The 16,749-nt window shown below is 32.0% G+C and overlaps 1 protein-coding gene across 1 annotated transcript; it reads right to left on the reverse strand.

The window, feature by feature from the left end:
• Positions 1-2,007: 2,007 nt before the first annotated feature.
• Positions 2,008-4,596, reverse strand: LOC110039195 (pentatricopeptide repeat-containing protein At1g79540). Its single transcript, XM_020744182.1, has one exon. It carries the CDS (start codon positions 4,539-4,541, stop codon positions 2,163-2,165), a length of 2,379 nt encoding a protein of 792 aa, XP_020599841.1. The 5' UTR covers positions 4,542-4,596; the 3' UTR covers positions 2,008-2,162.
• Between the last annotated feature and the right edge of the window lie 12,153 nt (positions 4,597-16,749).

Here is a 16,749-nt window from a genome sequence, read left to right on the forward strand (position 1 = left end):
CAAAATACTTCACTCACCTATGTTGAATATTTTTCTCTAAGAAAAACACATTTTTATTTTCATCTTCAATACTTTACTTGAATTAAATATTTACTTTTCTTTTCTCTTTGTTTGACTGGTTTATACATCTATTCTTCATCTTCTTTAGCATCTAATCTATTATAAAAATCGTTAAAAACAGAAGTTTTAGCATCACAAATTTCTCTTAGGCTCAATACGGGTCACGTTATATTTTTCTAAGTTCTCTAAGTTTTCGCATCTAAACCAATTTTTAGAACACTATTTTAATTTTATCTTTATTTTGCGCATTATTATTCCAACATGAACTATGTTCATTTATAAAAACTTTTCCTTTTAATTATCCAAGTACATCATTTGTCACTTGTTAAATAGTGTTTGTTACTTTATCCAACATATAATTTTTTTTCATGAACACCCCAAATCTTGAAATCATGAAATCTTGAAGTTTACTCGTACAAATAATTTTATTTGTGTCTTTTAGGTCTTTCATCTAATTATATGACAATTTTTTCTTGAATTATTTATCTTACAATTCATCATCTTAAAATTCACAACTAATAATCAATGTAAAACACTTAAATTTTAACTTAAAATAAACTTACGATCTTTATACTCTTGACGATATTTTTTTTCTCATAAAAAAATAATCAATTTGTGTTTTCTTAGATCCATTCTTAAAAATAATAATATTCTCGACTTTCTTTCTTAAATAAAGTATTAGCAATAACAAAGCATATGATAAATATGGTTCTACATTCTTCATTAATCACTTCAAAACCGTAGCAATCTTGAATATTTCTAAAATTTTTCACCACTCTACTGACATATCCATATAAATCTCCTCCAATAAAAATTATTTCTTTAAAAGATATCATTTGTGAAATTTTCTTTTAAACCTATATCTAAAACTACTTGCAAAGCTTAGGACTTATAACATTAAAAATCTTCGTATCAACAACAATCTTTAGAGCTATAATTATATCTATAATATCGTTAATTTTTACAACATTATCTTTCAAACTATTCATGAGATGCCTAAACCTCGAATAGAATAAATGGAAATGTTAAATCAAAATTCAGTAAAACAAATCTGCTCCGGTTAGAAAGAAAAAATAATAAGATAATGGCTTTACTAGTAATGAAATAAAGGTATTAACGCTGCTGCCAATCCAACAAATCAAGACATTCTATCTAGTGACCAGAAAGATGCAGATCAAAGGAGTTCCCTTCTACAGAATATCCTCAACCAACAATATTTTCCATTAACGCATTCATGTTTATCGGTTTGTAGATATAGAACCGATGAAGAACTTCTAATGGGAGGATCTAAATCAGGAAGGTGTTCTAAATAGTAAAGCAAATATATAATCCTTGGCCAACAACTGCAAAAGTCATTAGGCAGTTGAATACTTCTAACGTCAACTGTTTCTAACCTCAAGTGTGGTGAAGCAATTCTAGCTTATGCCAAGCTCAATGAGAGCATCATAATATTTCTTAAAAGAAAAAAGGAAAACATCAATAAAACCTGATAAGTCAAAAATCAAAAGCAATATCAAAGATTACTAAAATAAGGAGTCCCGTTTGTTGCCTTTGACTAAATTGTAGAGCCAAGTTTAAGCAAAGCTGAAATATTGGATAAGCTTGCGGGAGAGGCAGTGGTAGTTTAAATATGCATAGGAGATCACCACTTAGAATAGCAATCTATCTCCAAATACAAGCATGAGCCAAGATGTCGCATTAGACTCTTTCCAAGTTCACAGATCATGTTAAACTTACAATGGGAAATGCAGCATGAATTTAGCGCACTTTGACAGCTCGTACTACTGAAATTTGAACACCGAGTAAAGTGTTAGATTAAGTTTTAGGCATACTTTCTTTCATATAAGATAACAAAACAATACTTAAAAATATACATGTTCAAAAACCGTTTATTTCAATGAAACCTTATGTCATTAGCCTTTTGGCTGTTAATTGTACAGACAAATGAATATAGTTGTATATCATCCCTCAAGCAGAATAAATGAATCAACAAAATCGTTGACAAAACTTAAGATAACTGCAAAAAAAATTACAAAATCCTTAAAATATATCTCACAAATAACAATAAGGTTGCCATGCCAAAAAAATCATAATTCGCTAATCTAGTATGGATGCAGCAGGGCCTTTGTAGATTTCCTAAGATATAAATCCATATTGTACCCAGCAAGATTCATTCGGTGCACGAGCTCATGTGCATCCTTCATCTTATTACGAAGACATAGCCTTCTTAGTAAACGGTTACCCACAGGTTTCATAAATAAGAAGCCTTTCCTCAAAGAATAAAGCATGACATCTAATGCTGAACCTAGCTTTCCAGTCCTGCATAGGTAATTGATAAGCAATGCACAACTGGGAGGAGTTGCCTCTATGTCAAACTCCCTGAGGAGGGTAAAAATCCCCAAAGCCTCATCAATCTTCCATTCCTGACATAGCCCTATGAGCCAAATAGTATATGGAAAAGAGTTTGCCGAACCCTGATTTCTTTCTAACACAAACAAGGTTCTGACAGCTTCCACGAAGCATCCTTCTTCAAAATGCTTCCGAGCTATACAAATAGTTTCAGCTTCTTCTGAATTAGTTTTCTCATGGGAGATGTAATCCAACCACAATAACACTGCTTTTGAAGTTTGCCTCCTCCTGGTGAGTGTTCTCATTTGGGTGTTGTAGATTGACACACTAGGTTTGCATCCATTCTTCAGCATGTGCTCCAGTAACTCAGACACATCATTGTCCCTGTGGAGCCTCGATAACCCATCAATAAGGGTTCCATAAGTAATAGCATCAGGGAAATGACCTTTTGTCTGAAGCTCCTCTAAGAGCTTCAGTGCTTGTTTAATCTTTCCGGCCTTACACATTCCATTAATCAGAATGTTATAAGTAACAACATCAGGTGCAACTCCACTATTTATGATGGCACAGAGAAGCTTATAAGCTTTGAGTATATCACCTGACATGCATAATTCTCTAATCCTTCCCTGAAGAGTAGTGATATTATGGACTTGCTCGGGACCCTGAGAGAGCCGAAAGAATAAATAAGGGTTTGTTCCCATTTCCATCTTATAGAAAAGAAGCTGAGCTTCTTCCATCTTTCCCGCTTTGCAGAGCCCACTTATGAGAGAATTGAAGGTCATGACGGTGGGAAAGCAGCCAGCTTTTCCCATGTCATCAAATATTTTTTGTGCCTCATGAATGAGGCCTTCCTTGCACAACCCACAAATTAAAATAGAAAATGTAGCGGAATCAGGAAAGCAACCATTTTGGGAAATCTCGAGTTTTAATGACCTGGCTCTATCCAAAAGGCCAGCATCACATAATCCTTTGATCAAGGTATTGTAGCAATATGTGTCTGGAACCAATCCTCCAATGGTCATCTCATTGAAAAATTCAAAAGCTTCCTCGATCCTGCCAGCTTCAGCATGCCCTCTGATCATTATAGTGTACAAGATACAATCGGGCCTAATACTATTTTTCAACATTTCATGATAAAATCCACAGGCCTCCTCAAACCTCCTTGCCCTGAACAAGCCATCAATTAAGCAGCTATATCCATTCAATCCAAGAACAAATCCATCCACCTGGAACAATTTTAACTGATTAAAAGCCTGATCAATTCTGCCGATCTGACATAACCCACTAAGCAAGGCATTGCAGGCAATCTCATCCAAATGGCATTTATTCTCTTTCATCGACTGCAATTGCTTGATAGCATCATCTGCCCTATCCGCACAACAAAGCAGCGAGAGTATAACTGTATAAACAGTGGTTTTTGGAGCAATACCTCTCTGCAGCATTTCATCAAACAGCCTTAGTGCCTCATCGATCTTCCCAGCCTTGCACAAACCATGGATGAGAATTGTGTATGTGGATGAATTAGGGAGGCAATCAGACTTGATCATTTGATTATAAACCGACATAGCAAGCAAGATCATGCCTTTCCCAGCGAGGATGTTCAGAAGCGTGTTGTAGGTGAAGGTGTTGGGGCGGGAGGCAAACTCCGGCATGCGGTTGAAAGCCTCAACAGCCTTTTCGGTAAAGCCTGCGGTACTGTAGGCGGAGATGAGGGCAGCAAAGGCGTAAGGGTGGACAAGAATGGAGGAAGAACGGAGTTCGGAGAGGGAGGACCAGAAAGAAGAGAATGAGGAAGGCGCATCACGAAGGAGGAAGGAGATCACGAGGTTGTGAGCGCGAAAGGAGCGGAGGGCGCGGTGGCGGGAAGACCAGGCGAAGAGGAGGAAGGCGGAGGGTAGAGATGGAGCGGAGGAGAGAGCGAGGGAGATAGAGGAAGGGGAAAGGAGAGGAGCGAGAGAGTTGAGAGAGGACTCGATGGCGGCAGCAGAGGGAAGGGTTTCGAGGATGTAGAGGATGTCCTCCGAGAGAGAAAGGTCTTGAGGGAGAGAGGCGGCGGACGAGAGACGTAGGCATTGATGCCGGCCGCCGCCGGCGCCGGGAAGCAGGTAGGCTATTACTGTCGCCCATCTCATGCGGTCATAGTTTGAGCGAAAAAACAGGGGAAATGGAGGCGTTCATGCTGTTTTATGGAAGTGAAGAACACTAGGGTTTTTATTGTCATGTCCGACGCTTAAAAATACAAGGCTTCCAGAAATTATTTCATAAGGGGGCACTTGTACTCTACTTGTGGACTTTTTCGTAATATATTATTACGTAGGAGAGGTTATTGAGAAATTATTGATGTTAAATTTCGAGGGATTATTGTGGTGTTAATATGAGGTTATAGCGGGGGTTATACAGGAGGCGGAGATTATTAAGGGGTTAATGGAGTTTTATTATGAGATTATTGCGAAGTGTAACTGCAGAGATTATTGGGAGGTTATTGGGAGTGTAATAGCGGAGGTAATTGAGAAGTTATTGTGTCGTTATTTGAATTAATACTAATAATCCTCCAATAACCCTCAATTACTCTCTCAATAACTTTCGCGGTTTCACTTCAATAATATCTGCGGGAGGAGGGTCCGATATAGCACACATGACGGCATGTTACTGGAGTCCGCTCCTAATACTGCATTCGTGCTCCATATGACTTCACATTATTAGGTGAGAACAAATAGTAAAAGGTTCGATCTCTAACAGTTAATTTTGATAAATTTAACTCTTGTTATACTTGTCTGGATTAATATCCATACTATGGGTAAATATTCTCTAGCATATTGAATGAAGAATATTCTTTTATATTTGAGCTTTTGCCTATTGGAGATGTAAGCCTTTCAGAACTTGTTGGCAGTGACTCGTCTTGGAGAGGCAATCGCCAAGGGCATTGATCAGGTTGTACTTGAGTTCCTAGGTGTATCACAAACTAGATTAGGTCATCATTTTATTTTGAGATTATGAATAAATGTGAGTTTTTCAATAAAATGTACAATCAAATTATAATATGAAATTCTATGAAACTCATACAATAATAAGTAATTAAAGAAATGAGGAGGGAATATTCAATATATCCTTACCTTTTAAAAATGTAATGTGTTAAGCACATATTTGAGAACTTGTGGTTCTTCACAAGGCCAATGGCTAATGATAAATGATGGAATAAGAGCTTTCTAAAAGATTATTAACATTTCTCAAATCAAAAAAAGGATTAACTAGTACAAAATGTGGATGAACCTTCATAGTTAATATGTGAAAATAAATTTGTGAATATTACTTTATATAAAAAAAATTTTTGAATAATATTATGTGTGTGTGTGTGTATATGCATATATATGAGAAAGAGTTGTGTAATTGAAGTCAATTTAAATATTTGCAAAATACAAAAAAAATTAGTGAAAAAAGATGAGTAAGAAATATGAGAAATTAGAGGATAGCATTGAAATAAATATGGGATATTGAGTAAAAAATTTGTTCATGAAGTACTAGTTAGAAATAAATTATGGATAACTATCAATATTTATAATAGGCTTCTTTGCCTTCCACCATCTTGAATTGAAATTCTTATCATAAAAGTAGAGATGAACCTGAGTTAAACCTTAGTCTCATGAACTTTTTCCTTAAACCCTAAATACTTAGAAAATGAAGTAGAGAAGGTGTGCTTTGGGATGAGGGTAATAGGGTACATTTAAAAATTTTATTTCTTATAGAATGCTAAAAAAAAGTCAAATTTTATCTCACTAACTTATTCCATTGGCTATATAGTCTTTACACTCATATGTGGCTTGATCATATAATTTGATCTTAGATCATATAGTTCAATCATCCAAAAATCATATTCTTATTGCTTAAATGAATTAGATTTAATTATTTTTTTGTCGTGTTTTTATATTCTCACTCTAAATATACAAATGAATTAATTTATTTTTATTTTTTCATTTTAAAAGTTATTTTCAAATAAAAATAAAAAATAATAAAAATAAAAAATAATAAAAATAAAAACCTAAAAATATAAAAATTTAAGCATTTATGTCAATTATTTGTATTTAAGTTCAAAAGGTACAAAATCTATTACGATCAAATGATTTTGTAAACATATCTGCCAACTAATCTTCTATGTCAATAAATTGTATTTAAATATTCCCTTCTAAAATAATATCTCTTAAAGTGATGTTAGATATCATGTATTATTTTCCTAAAGTGTTAAATCAATTTTTTTATTATACAAATTGTACTAGTATCATTGCACATATTTAATGTTTTACTAATGAAAATTTTAAAATAAGTGTGTCTATTTAAGCCATAAAACATGAGCAATTTATCTCCCAAATGTAATCTACATTTCTTCAATGAAAAATAATGTGAATGTGTTCTATTTTCAAGATATTAAGAAATAACCTACGAACTAACATGTAACAAACAAAATCTTTCTAAAAGATCATTAACATTTATCAAATCAAAAAAAGGATTAACTAGTACAAAATGTGGATGAATCTTCATAGTTAATAAGTGAAAAAAAAAATTGTGAATATTATTTTATATATAAAAAAATTGTGAATAATATCATGTGTGTGTGTGTGTGTGTGTGTGTGTGTGTGTGTGTGTGTGAAAGAGTTGTGCAATTGAAGTCAATTTAAATATTTGCAAAATACAAAAATTTTAGTGAAAAAAGATGAGTAAGAAAGATGAGAAATTAGAGGATAGCATTGAAATAAATATGTTATATTGAGTAAAAAATTTGTTCTTGAAGTACTAGGTAGAAATAAATTATGGATGACTATCAATATTTATAATAGGCTTCTTTGCCTTCCACCATCTTGAATTGAAATTCTTATCATAAAAGTAGAGATGAACCTGAGTTAAACCTTAGTCTCATGAACTTTTTCCTTAAACCCTAAATACTTAGAAAATGAAGTAGAGAAGGTGTGCTTTGGGATGAGGGTAATAGGGTACATTTAGAAGTTTTATTTCTTATAGAGTGCCAAAAAAGTAGTCAAATTTTATCCACTAACTTATTCCATTGGCTATGTAGCCTTTACACTCATATGTGGCTTGATCATATAATTTGATCTTAGATCATATAGTTCAATCATCCAAAAATCATATTCTTATAGCTTAAATAAATCAAATTTAATTATTTTTTTGTCGTGTTTTTATATTCTCACTCTAAATATACAAATGAATTAATTTATTTTTATTTTTTCATTTTAAAAGTTATTTTCAAAGAAAAATAAAAATTAAAGAAAATAAAATCCTAAAAATATAAAAATTAAAGCATTTATGTCAATTATTTGTATTTAACTTCAAAAGGTACAAAATCTATTACGATCAAATGGTTTTGTAAACATACCTGCCAACTAATCTTCTATGTCAATAAATTGTATTTTAATATTCCCTTCTACAATAATATCTCTTAAAGTGATGTTAGATATTAATGTATTATTTTCTTAATGTGTTAAATAAATTTTTTTGTTATACAAATTGTACTAGTATCATTGCACATATTTAATATTTTACTAATGAAAATTTTAAAATAAGTGTGTCTATTTAAGCCATAAAACATGAGCAATTTATCTCCCAAATGTAATCTACATTTCTTTAATGAAAAATAATGTGAATGTGTTCTATTTTCAAGATATTAAGAAATAACCTACGAACTAACATGTAACAAACAAAATCTTTCTAAAAGATCATTAACATTTATCAAATCAAAAAAAGGATTAACTAGTACAAAATGTGGATGAATCTTCATAGTTAATAAGTGAAAAAAAAAATTGTGAATATTATTTTATATATAAAAAAATTGTGAATAATATCATGTGTGTGTGTGTGTGTGTGTGTGTGTGTGTGTGTGTGTGTGTGTGTGTGTGTGTGTGTGTGTGTGTGTGTGTGTGTGTGTGTGTGTGTGTGTGTGTGTGTGTGTGTGAAAGAGTTGTGCAATTGAAGTCAATTTAAATATTTGCAAAATACAAAAATTTTAGTGAAAAAAGATGAGTAAGAAAGATGAGAAATTAGAGGATAGCATTGAAATAAATATGTTATATTGAGTAAAAAATTTGTTCTTGAAGTACTAGGTAGAAATAAATTATGGATGACTATCAATATTTATAATAGGCTTCTTTGCCTTCCACCATCTTGAATTGAAATTCTTATCATAAAAGTAGAGATGAACCTGAGTTAAACCTTAGTCTCATGAACTTTTTCCTTAAACCCTAAATACTTAGAAAATGAAGTAGAGAAGGTGTGCTTTGGGATGAGGGTAATAGAGTACATTTAGAAGTTTTATTTCTTATAGAGTGCCAAAAAAGTAGTCAAATTTTATCCACTAACTTATTCCATTGGCTATGTAGCCTTTACACTCATATGTGGCTTGATCATATAATTTGATCTTAGATCATATAGTTCAATCATCCAAAAATCATATTCTTATAGCTTAAATAAATCAAATTTAATTATTTTTTTGTCGTGTTTTTATATTCTCACTCTAAATATACAAATGAATTAATTTATTTTTATTTTTTCATTTTAAAAGTTATTTTCAAAGAAAAATAAAAATTAAAGAAAATAAAATCCTAAAAATATAAAAATTAAAGCATTTATGTCAATTATTTGTATTTAACTTCAAAAGGTACAAAATCTATTACGATCAAATGGTTTTGTAAACATACCTGCCAACTAATCTTCTATGTCAATAAATTGTATTTTAATATTCCCTTCTACAATAATATCTCTTAAAGTGATGTTAGATATCATGTATTATTTTCCTAAAGTGTTAAATCAATTTTTTTATTATACAAATTGTACTAGTATCATTGCACATATTTAATGTTTTACTAATGAAAATTTTAAAATAAGTGTGTCTATTTAAGCCATAAAACATGAGCAATTTATCTCCCAAATGTAATCTACATTTCTTCAATGAAAAATAATGTGAATGTGTTCTATTTTCAAGATATTAAGAAATAACCTACGAACTAACATGTAACAAACAAAATCTTTCTAAAAGATCATTAACATTTATCAAATCAAAAAAAGGATTAACTAGTACAAAATGTGGATGAATCTTCATAGTTAATAAGTGAAAAAAAAAATTGTGAATATTATTTTATATATAAAAAAATTGTGAATAATATCATGTGTGTGTGTGTGTGTGTGTGTGTGTGTGTGTGTGTGTGTGGGTATGAGATGTAGATATAACTTTAAATATTCAAATATATTGAATTTTTCTATCTGTCCATGTAAATTAAATAATTAACAAATAACATTAACTAAAGTTTGTATCAACCATTATTTAGTTATGTATCATGTTGAATAACTCATAATAATGTATTGACAAATTGAGATAAGGTTGTTTTACCCAATTAGGATCATCACATGTCCTACGCAATTTATGCTCTTTTTTTTTTCTTTTTATGTCAATTTTATATGTAGAAACAACCATGAAATTATTACATGTGGTATCATTGAAGAGATAGTTTAATGATTTCAAATGTATTGTGATTCATTCTGAATTTTTTTGTATCACTCATAAAATGAAATATCAAGCATCCTTATCTTTGATTATTGGTCAGAATTTATTTCTATCAAATTTTACATATGATAGTCAATAGATTGAATAAAGATGGTTGTTCTAACTTTCTAAGAATTAAAAAGATAAATTATCAGATAAATAGAGTACCCTTCCGTTATATTATTATTTTGAAAGTGTGATATATATAAGGATTTTCTTTGTGTTGCTAACACTTTTAGGCAAAAGAAGTTGCTCCGATATCAACCAAAAATAATAGCATAATTAAGAGTGGCTAAAAAAACTATTTAAAAAAATAAAATTCTTTCTAACAACTATTTTTTTTTCTATATGGTTGTAGCAAGAGCAAATACTTTCACAAGAAGCTGACTGTCTTTATATTTTCAATTTTTTTTCCTAAATCATTTATCATGTTCAATCAATTTTCAACGTATATACAAGTACTTTTTACAATACATTGCAATAAGTAAAAGTGTAAAGGTAAACTATAATGTAGAAAGGGGTGAAAAAAAGACAAATCAATACTTTGTGATTTTACCATCAACCAACCAACGTTTACTCAAACAATTATTTATTTTGATCAACTTAAGTTAAATTTACTCAAGATAAATGAAATAAGTTAATTTAAGTTGAGATAAAATAGAAAAAATATTGGCTTTCTAGAATGAAGTAAGAAAATCTACAATTTTATGATATTTTTACAAATCTAAAAAACCCAAAGGGTGCACTTCAAGATGAAATAGAATCCATAATTATGACATAGCTATATAACACCATGATGTCTAAAATCAGTGGATCAAGTATATGTTCCTAACAACAATATTATATATTTAGGAAGCTATCAAGGAGATTTTCTTAAAAGTTAAATATGTCATTCTCATCTAAGAAATCAAAAAGAAGCTCTCAGCAACTAAACAAAGTAATCTCTCTAATTGAATATCTCAATAAAATAAAGGTTATTAGTTGGAACTCGATACTACCAATATCTCAAAATAAAGTGTAGTGTTGATACTATAATTATCAAACAATATGTAAAAATTAATGAATTTTAATTAACTTGTTTTACATGAGTCAATGCTGAATTCAATCAAATTCTTATTGAAATCTTGAGCAAAGAAAATCTATAATGCATAAAAGAGATCTCGCTCATACAAACCAAGGAAAGAAGGGTAGTAATGCTAGACACCCAAATTGGAAGTGTAGACCATAACAGCCTTTGAAACTGAAGATGGGGGACTTATTATTGATGAATATTTCCAAAAAGACGGACAAAAGCCTTTTTCTCTAAAAGCAACATGCAAGTATAACAAATAAAATAGATGCATTAAAGATAAATATTAAAAATTTCATGAAAAGTCTAATGTTATAATAAAAACAAAGAGGACAACCTAAAAGTCTAGCTTATTTCAATGAATCATATTAACAAGGTAAGGAAATCTAAAATGGCACATATTCTAACTCTTGTCTTTTGAATGTTTCTAGTTATTCTCCTAAAACCTGGATGATAGACTTAGGAGCTACTAATCACATGCAAACTGCTTTTCAAACTTATAATACTTATCATGAAAACTGGAAAATAAAGGTAACCCATGGTTAATTAACCACAATAGTTGGTCAAGAAAATATCTCAATTGTTCCTATGTTTATTCACATAGCTAACACCTATGATTCGATATATACATTCATAACATTTTAATGTCATAAACCTATGCATGAAAATGTATCTTTTACTCTTAAAAAATTAATAATAATGGCATTTTTGAAATAATACTAAAGATTTGAGTGTTATGCACTTAAATATGAAAGTTTAGATGTTAGACGTTAGATTTGTACATAGTTAAGAACAGTAAGGCATGTATGTAAATTGCTTTATTTATTTCAAAAATATATTAAATATTCCAAATCTAGCAATAATTCTTTTTTCCATTTATAAGCTTGCCAAAGACAACAATTGTTATTTGACATTTTTTTATTAATCTCAGAGTATTTCAAGACCTCGATATAAGGAAGAAGATTGGGCAAGATATTGAAAAAGATAGGCATTACCTACTTATAATGCTTCATCATATCTATTATAAATAACAACATATATATACTACGGCATCTCGTCTTTAAAATCACACAAATGTAATTTTTCCTTCTTCTTTTATAAACATTAACATTGGAAATTTTTATTATGAGATGTGTGAAATTGCTAACATCATAGAGTTCCTTTCCATAAAAATAAATCAAAACCACCTATTCCTTTATGATAAATCACTCTAATATCTCTTTAATAAAAAATCAATTAGGCCTTAATATTAAAAAAAGATTTAGGATTGAAATATTGTTATAATAGCGGCTAAGGGCAATTTAGGAGTTATTAGTCTAAGGGCAATTTAGTCATTTATAATTTATTATTATTTAGTATAAATGTCACTAATATGTTTAAAGTTTGGGGTACACATGAGATTCTTGTCTAGAGCCTTAGGGTTAGGGTTAGGGTTTGGGAGAGATTTACTACCTCTTGAATTATAAGAATTGGGAGAGATTCCCTTTCTCTTGAATTGTTGGTGCATATTTTATGTATTCGTGTTGAGTTGTTTGATGTTATTGTAATAAAATAATATACTTGTCTCGATTTATGTGGAGCTTCCTAGCAAATTGGTATCAGAGCAATCGGTCTTGGGATTTGAGTGTCAGAGTTTTCACAAAGGGAAAAAATATTACAACCGAACTCTGGATGCATCCGGAGTCCAATGATGGGGCATTAAGTGTCAAATAAGCCCCACCGTTTTTAACACTGATTAATATCACTGTATTGCAGAGGGGCCCACTAGATGCCAATTATAAGAGTCGCGAGTTAAGCTCGCTGGAAAGGCAACAACACGATGGCGTCCTGCACCTATGATGTCTATCGTGATTCCGACATCTATGAGGTGTATGTCGAGATTTGCGTTGTTCATAGACTCGAAACTCCCATATTCTCATTCCGAGACTCGCGTATACAGTCACGATAGTCGCACTGGGTTACGACATTCCTTCGGCAACCCTTCTTGATTCATTCGCAATTCGAGCAAGTTGGGGAGGATCGCCACATATAGGTTACACCAACAATGGGATCACGGAGACCTCGCAATCGAGTCAAGATTCAGTAATACACCTCGCGGCGTACAAGTACGAATGTTGCGATACAGTAAGCTAATGTTGGGATCAGGCATGTTCTAATCACAAACAGTAACGAATCCACCTATCCGGGAGGCAAATCATGAGATTGTGGCGTACAGTGACCGAAGATTACTCTACAATCACCATTCGGGCTATTCAGTCTACCAAAGCCAACAAAGATCTCAGCTTATAGTAGTTACGCCGTTGTGATTGAAAATCTTCTTTTGGGAGTAATGGTTGTAAAAACATTGATGCTCTGAAGAAAAGTTAGAGACCATCCACATTTAGAGAAAGAGACAGCCACATTTGAGTCAAATAGAGGAACTTTTCTTTGAAATTAAGGAGCAACTCTTATCCGTGGAGGAGCATTTCTCATCGATGGATGGGCGGTTCGAGCGGAGGTTCACGGTCCTAGAAGCTATAATGTAGATCATAGAGTTTCATGCAAAACTATCAACAAAACTACCACCACTTGCAGTGGGATCTAGCAACGGCGTCTTGAGCGGACATGAGAGGTAGTAACTAAAAGCATTCACGAAACATAAGGGCAATATTGTTGTCTTAGACAAATCTAGAGCTGTGAGATCAGTTGAAAGAATTGAGAGTGAAATTGAGTGCCAACAATTTGAAGGAATTGCAGGGCATCAGAGCAGCGTCATTATATTAGGAGGATTTGGAGCCGCGGGATTGATTCTAAGAAAAGGGAGTATAATTGATCAACAACACTTGGAAGGAATAATGCAACCTCCAAATAGTTGGAATGAATTCAAGCAGGTGAGATTGAACAAAGGAATCGGGAGCAGATTCAATCAACATCAGCTGGAGAGAATTGCATGACATATGGAGGCTTGGAACCAGCGGCGACAGATAAAATGTGGTGGCATGTAATTTAGAGGTGAAGAAGATCACTTTCAAGTACTTTCGCTTGCAACAAGGAACCCTGGTGGGTGGGACCCGGGTGAAGGCTTGCACCCAACTGCTCTGGTGCCCTTTGTGATGGCAGCCTTCTGGGCGAAAGGCAGTGCAGGAGTAATGATGAGAACGAGACAAGTGGAGAAGAGCAAAGGAGTTTGTAAGGGACCAATTTTGACATTGCAACATTTCATGAGGGAGACAAAACGGTGGTGCTTAGCAATGACCCCAATTTGTGTTTGACTTTGGTAACACTGAAGACTATGATGAAGGTGATTAAGGACGTAGGGTTGAGATTCATGATTAAGTTGCATGTCAGGGAAGAGACACAAGATACGGTATTGGCAAATATTTCGGGATTGACAAGCTAATGAATGAACTATTTGGGGTGACGATATTATCGAGGATTAACTTAAAGGTAGGGTATCATTAGATTTGGACACGACTGAAGGATGTACATAAGACAATGTTTCAAGATGGTGAGGGTCACAACAAGTTTCTGATAAAATAAAAAGAATTGTCACATGATGATACCACGTGGAAGTAATACGACCTGATACAACAACAGTTTTTTTTCACCTTGAGAACAATTTCTCTTTCTGGGAGGGGAGTAATGTTATAACGACGTCTAAGGGCAATTTAGTTTTCATTAGCCTAATGAAATTTTGGTCTTTATGAGCCTAAGGATGATTTATTTATTTATCATTTATTAATGTTTAATATGAATATGGTTAATATGTTTAGGGTTAAGGGTATGCATAAGATTATTGTTTGGAGTTCTGGAGCTAGGGTTTGGGAGAGATTTCCTATGTCTTGAATTGTAGGATTAGGGAGAGATCGCCTATCTTCTTAATTGTGGTGCATATCTTATGTATTCATGTTCAGTTGTTTGATGTTCTTGCAATAAAATAGTTTACTTAGCCCTAATTTCGGCAGAGTTTCATAACAAATGCCAACAATTATTTTAACCAAATTATATCTATTTTGGTCGCTATAGCAAGTACAATTCACAAATCCAACTATCCTAATACATTAACAAAAAAAAAAGAGTAGCAAAAAAAAAACTAACACTTTATAGAAGTCACCAAAAGTATTCTATTTGAAAATAAAATCTCTAAAATATATTGAGGAGAATTTCTCCTAACTTCCAAATGTGCCATTAATAGGATACATATAAGAACGATTGATTTCAGAAATCCTTAAATTATCTCACTAAAATTTTGCCCAAAAATATTTTTTTTAAACTTCATCCAAAAATTTTTATTGACTTATTTGTTCACATCCACAAGCAACACCAAGAGAAACGTGATCCTAGAACACTTAAGTATGACTTTTAAGGATATTCATTTACTCAGAAAAAGAAAAAAAAAATCATTCAATAACCAAAAAAAATATTTATTTTCAAATATGTCAGTATTGATGAAAAATAAAATTTATTTACTCATATTTGTGTTCATGGAGAGGATAATCAAGTGAAAGAAAATTTTGATGAATTTAAATTTTTCACTCTTGACATTCTAGAACACTGCCATTGTCGATCCCAAGCCCGGATGAGAAAAGTGGAGGGTTGCGTTAGGTAGTCGACAGCCAGCGTAAAACTTGTCGAAAAAAAAATCATGACATGAATTCTTTTGATCATTGTGTAAGTGTTAGGGCGTCTCTTGGAAGCGACGCGTTGTATATCCTGAATACAGTGAAAAGTGTGCAAGGGCCGCTACACCGGCGCCCGGGTGTAGTGTCCCCAACACCCGGGTGTAATGTTAAATAAGTAAGGGTTCTCCATTATGGATGAATGCAGACAAAAAAGTTAGTTCATGAAACTATATATGTATTCTCACAGATATATTAATGTAATTAATATATATCTATGATTCATAGAAAAATAAATATCTCATGCATTTAAGAACCTAAATGTGTTGGAGAAAATGCTAAGAAGATTGATAACTTAGATTTTAAGCTTTGGAATTCTGGTAAGAGTCGTACTAGAAATAGTGTAGGTGTAATTATAGATAAAAGTTTGAAAGATAATGTTGTAAAAATTAATAGAGTTGGAGATAGAATTATAGCACTTAAGATTATCATTGATCCCAAGATTTTTAATATTATAAGTGCTTATGCTTCTCAAGTAGGTTTAGATATCGGGTCTAAAGTTAAATTTTGGAATGACTTAGAAGACTTAATACAAATGATACCTCTTAAAGAAAGAATTTTTGTTGGAGGAGATTTAAATGGACATGTCGGTAGAGTGGTAGAAGATTTCAGAAATATTCATGTTGACTACGGTTTTGGAGTAACTAATGAAGATGATAGAGCTATTTTAGATTTTGCTTTAGTGTATGATTTTGTTATTACTAATACTTTATTCAAGAAAAGAGATGAACATCTTATTACTTATAAAAGTGGATCTAATAAAACACAAATTGATTATTTTCTTATGAGAAGAAGAGATCGTCGCGATTGTAAAGATTGTAAGGTCATTCCAAGTGAAAATTTAAATACCCAACATCGTTTATTAGTTTTAGATTTAAGATTAAGAGTTTTAAAATAAGAAATACTAAGACTCGTCACCGTAGAATTAAATGGAGAAACTTAAAAGACACAAATAAAATTATTTTTATGAGTAAAATTCAAGATTTCAAAATTTGGGATATTCATGAAGAAGCAAATGTTATGTGGGATAAAGTAACAAACACTATTAAACAAGTAGCAAAATATGTGCT

The sequence above is a fragment of the Phalaenopsis equestris genome, unplaced genomic scaffold (genome assembly GCF_001263595.1).
Source record: "Phalaenopsis equestris unplaced genomic scaffold, ASM126359v1 Scaffold235754, whole genome shotgun sequence".
In the NCBI taxonomy this organism is placed as follows: Eukaryota; Viridiplantae; Streptophyta; class Magnoliopsida; order Asparagales; family Orchidaceae; genus Phalaenopsis; species Phalaenopsis equestris.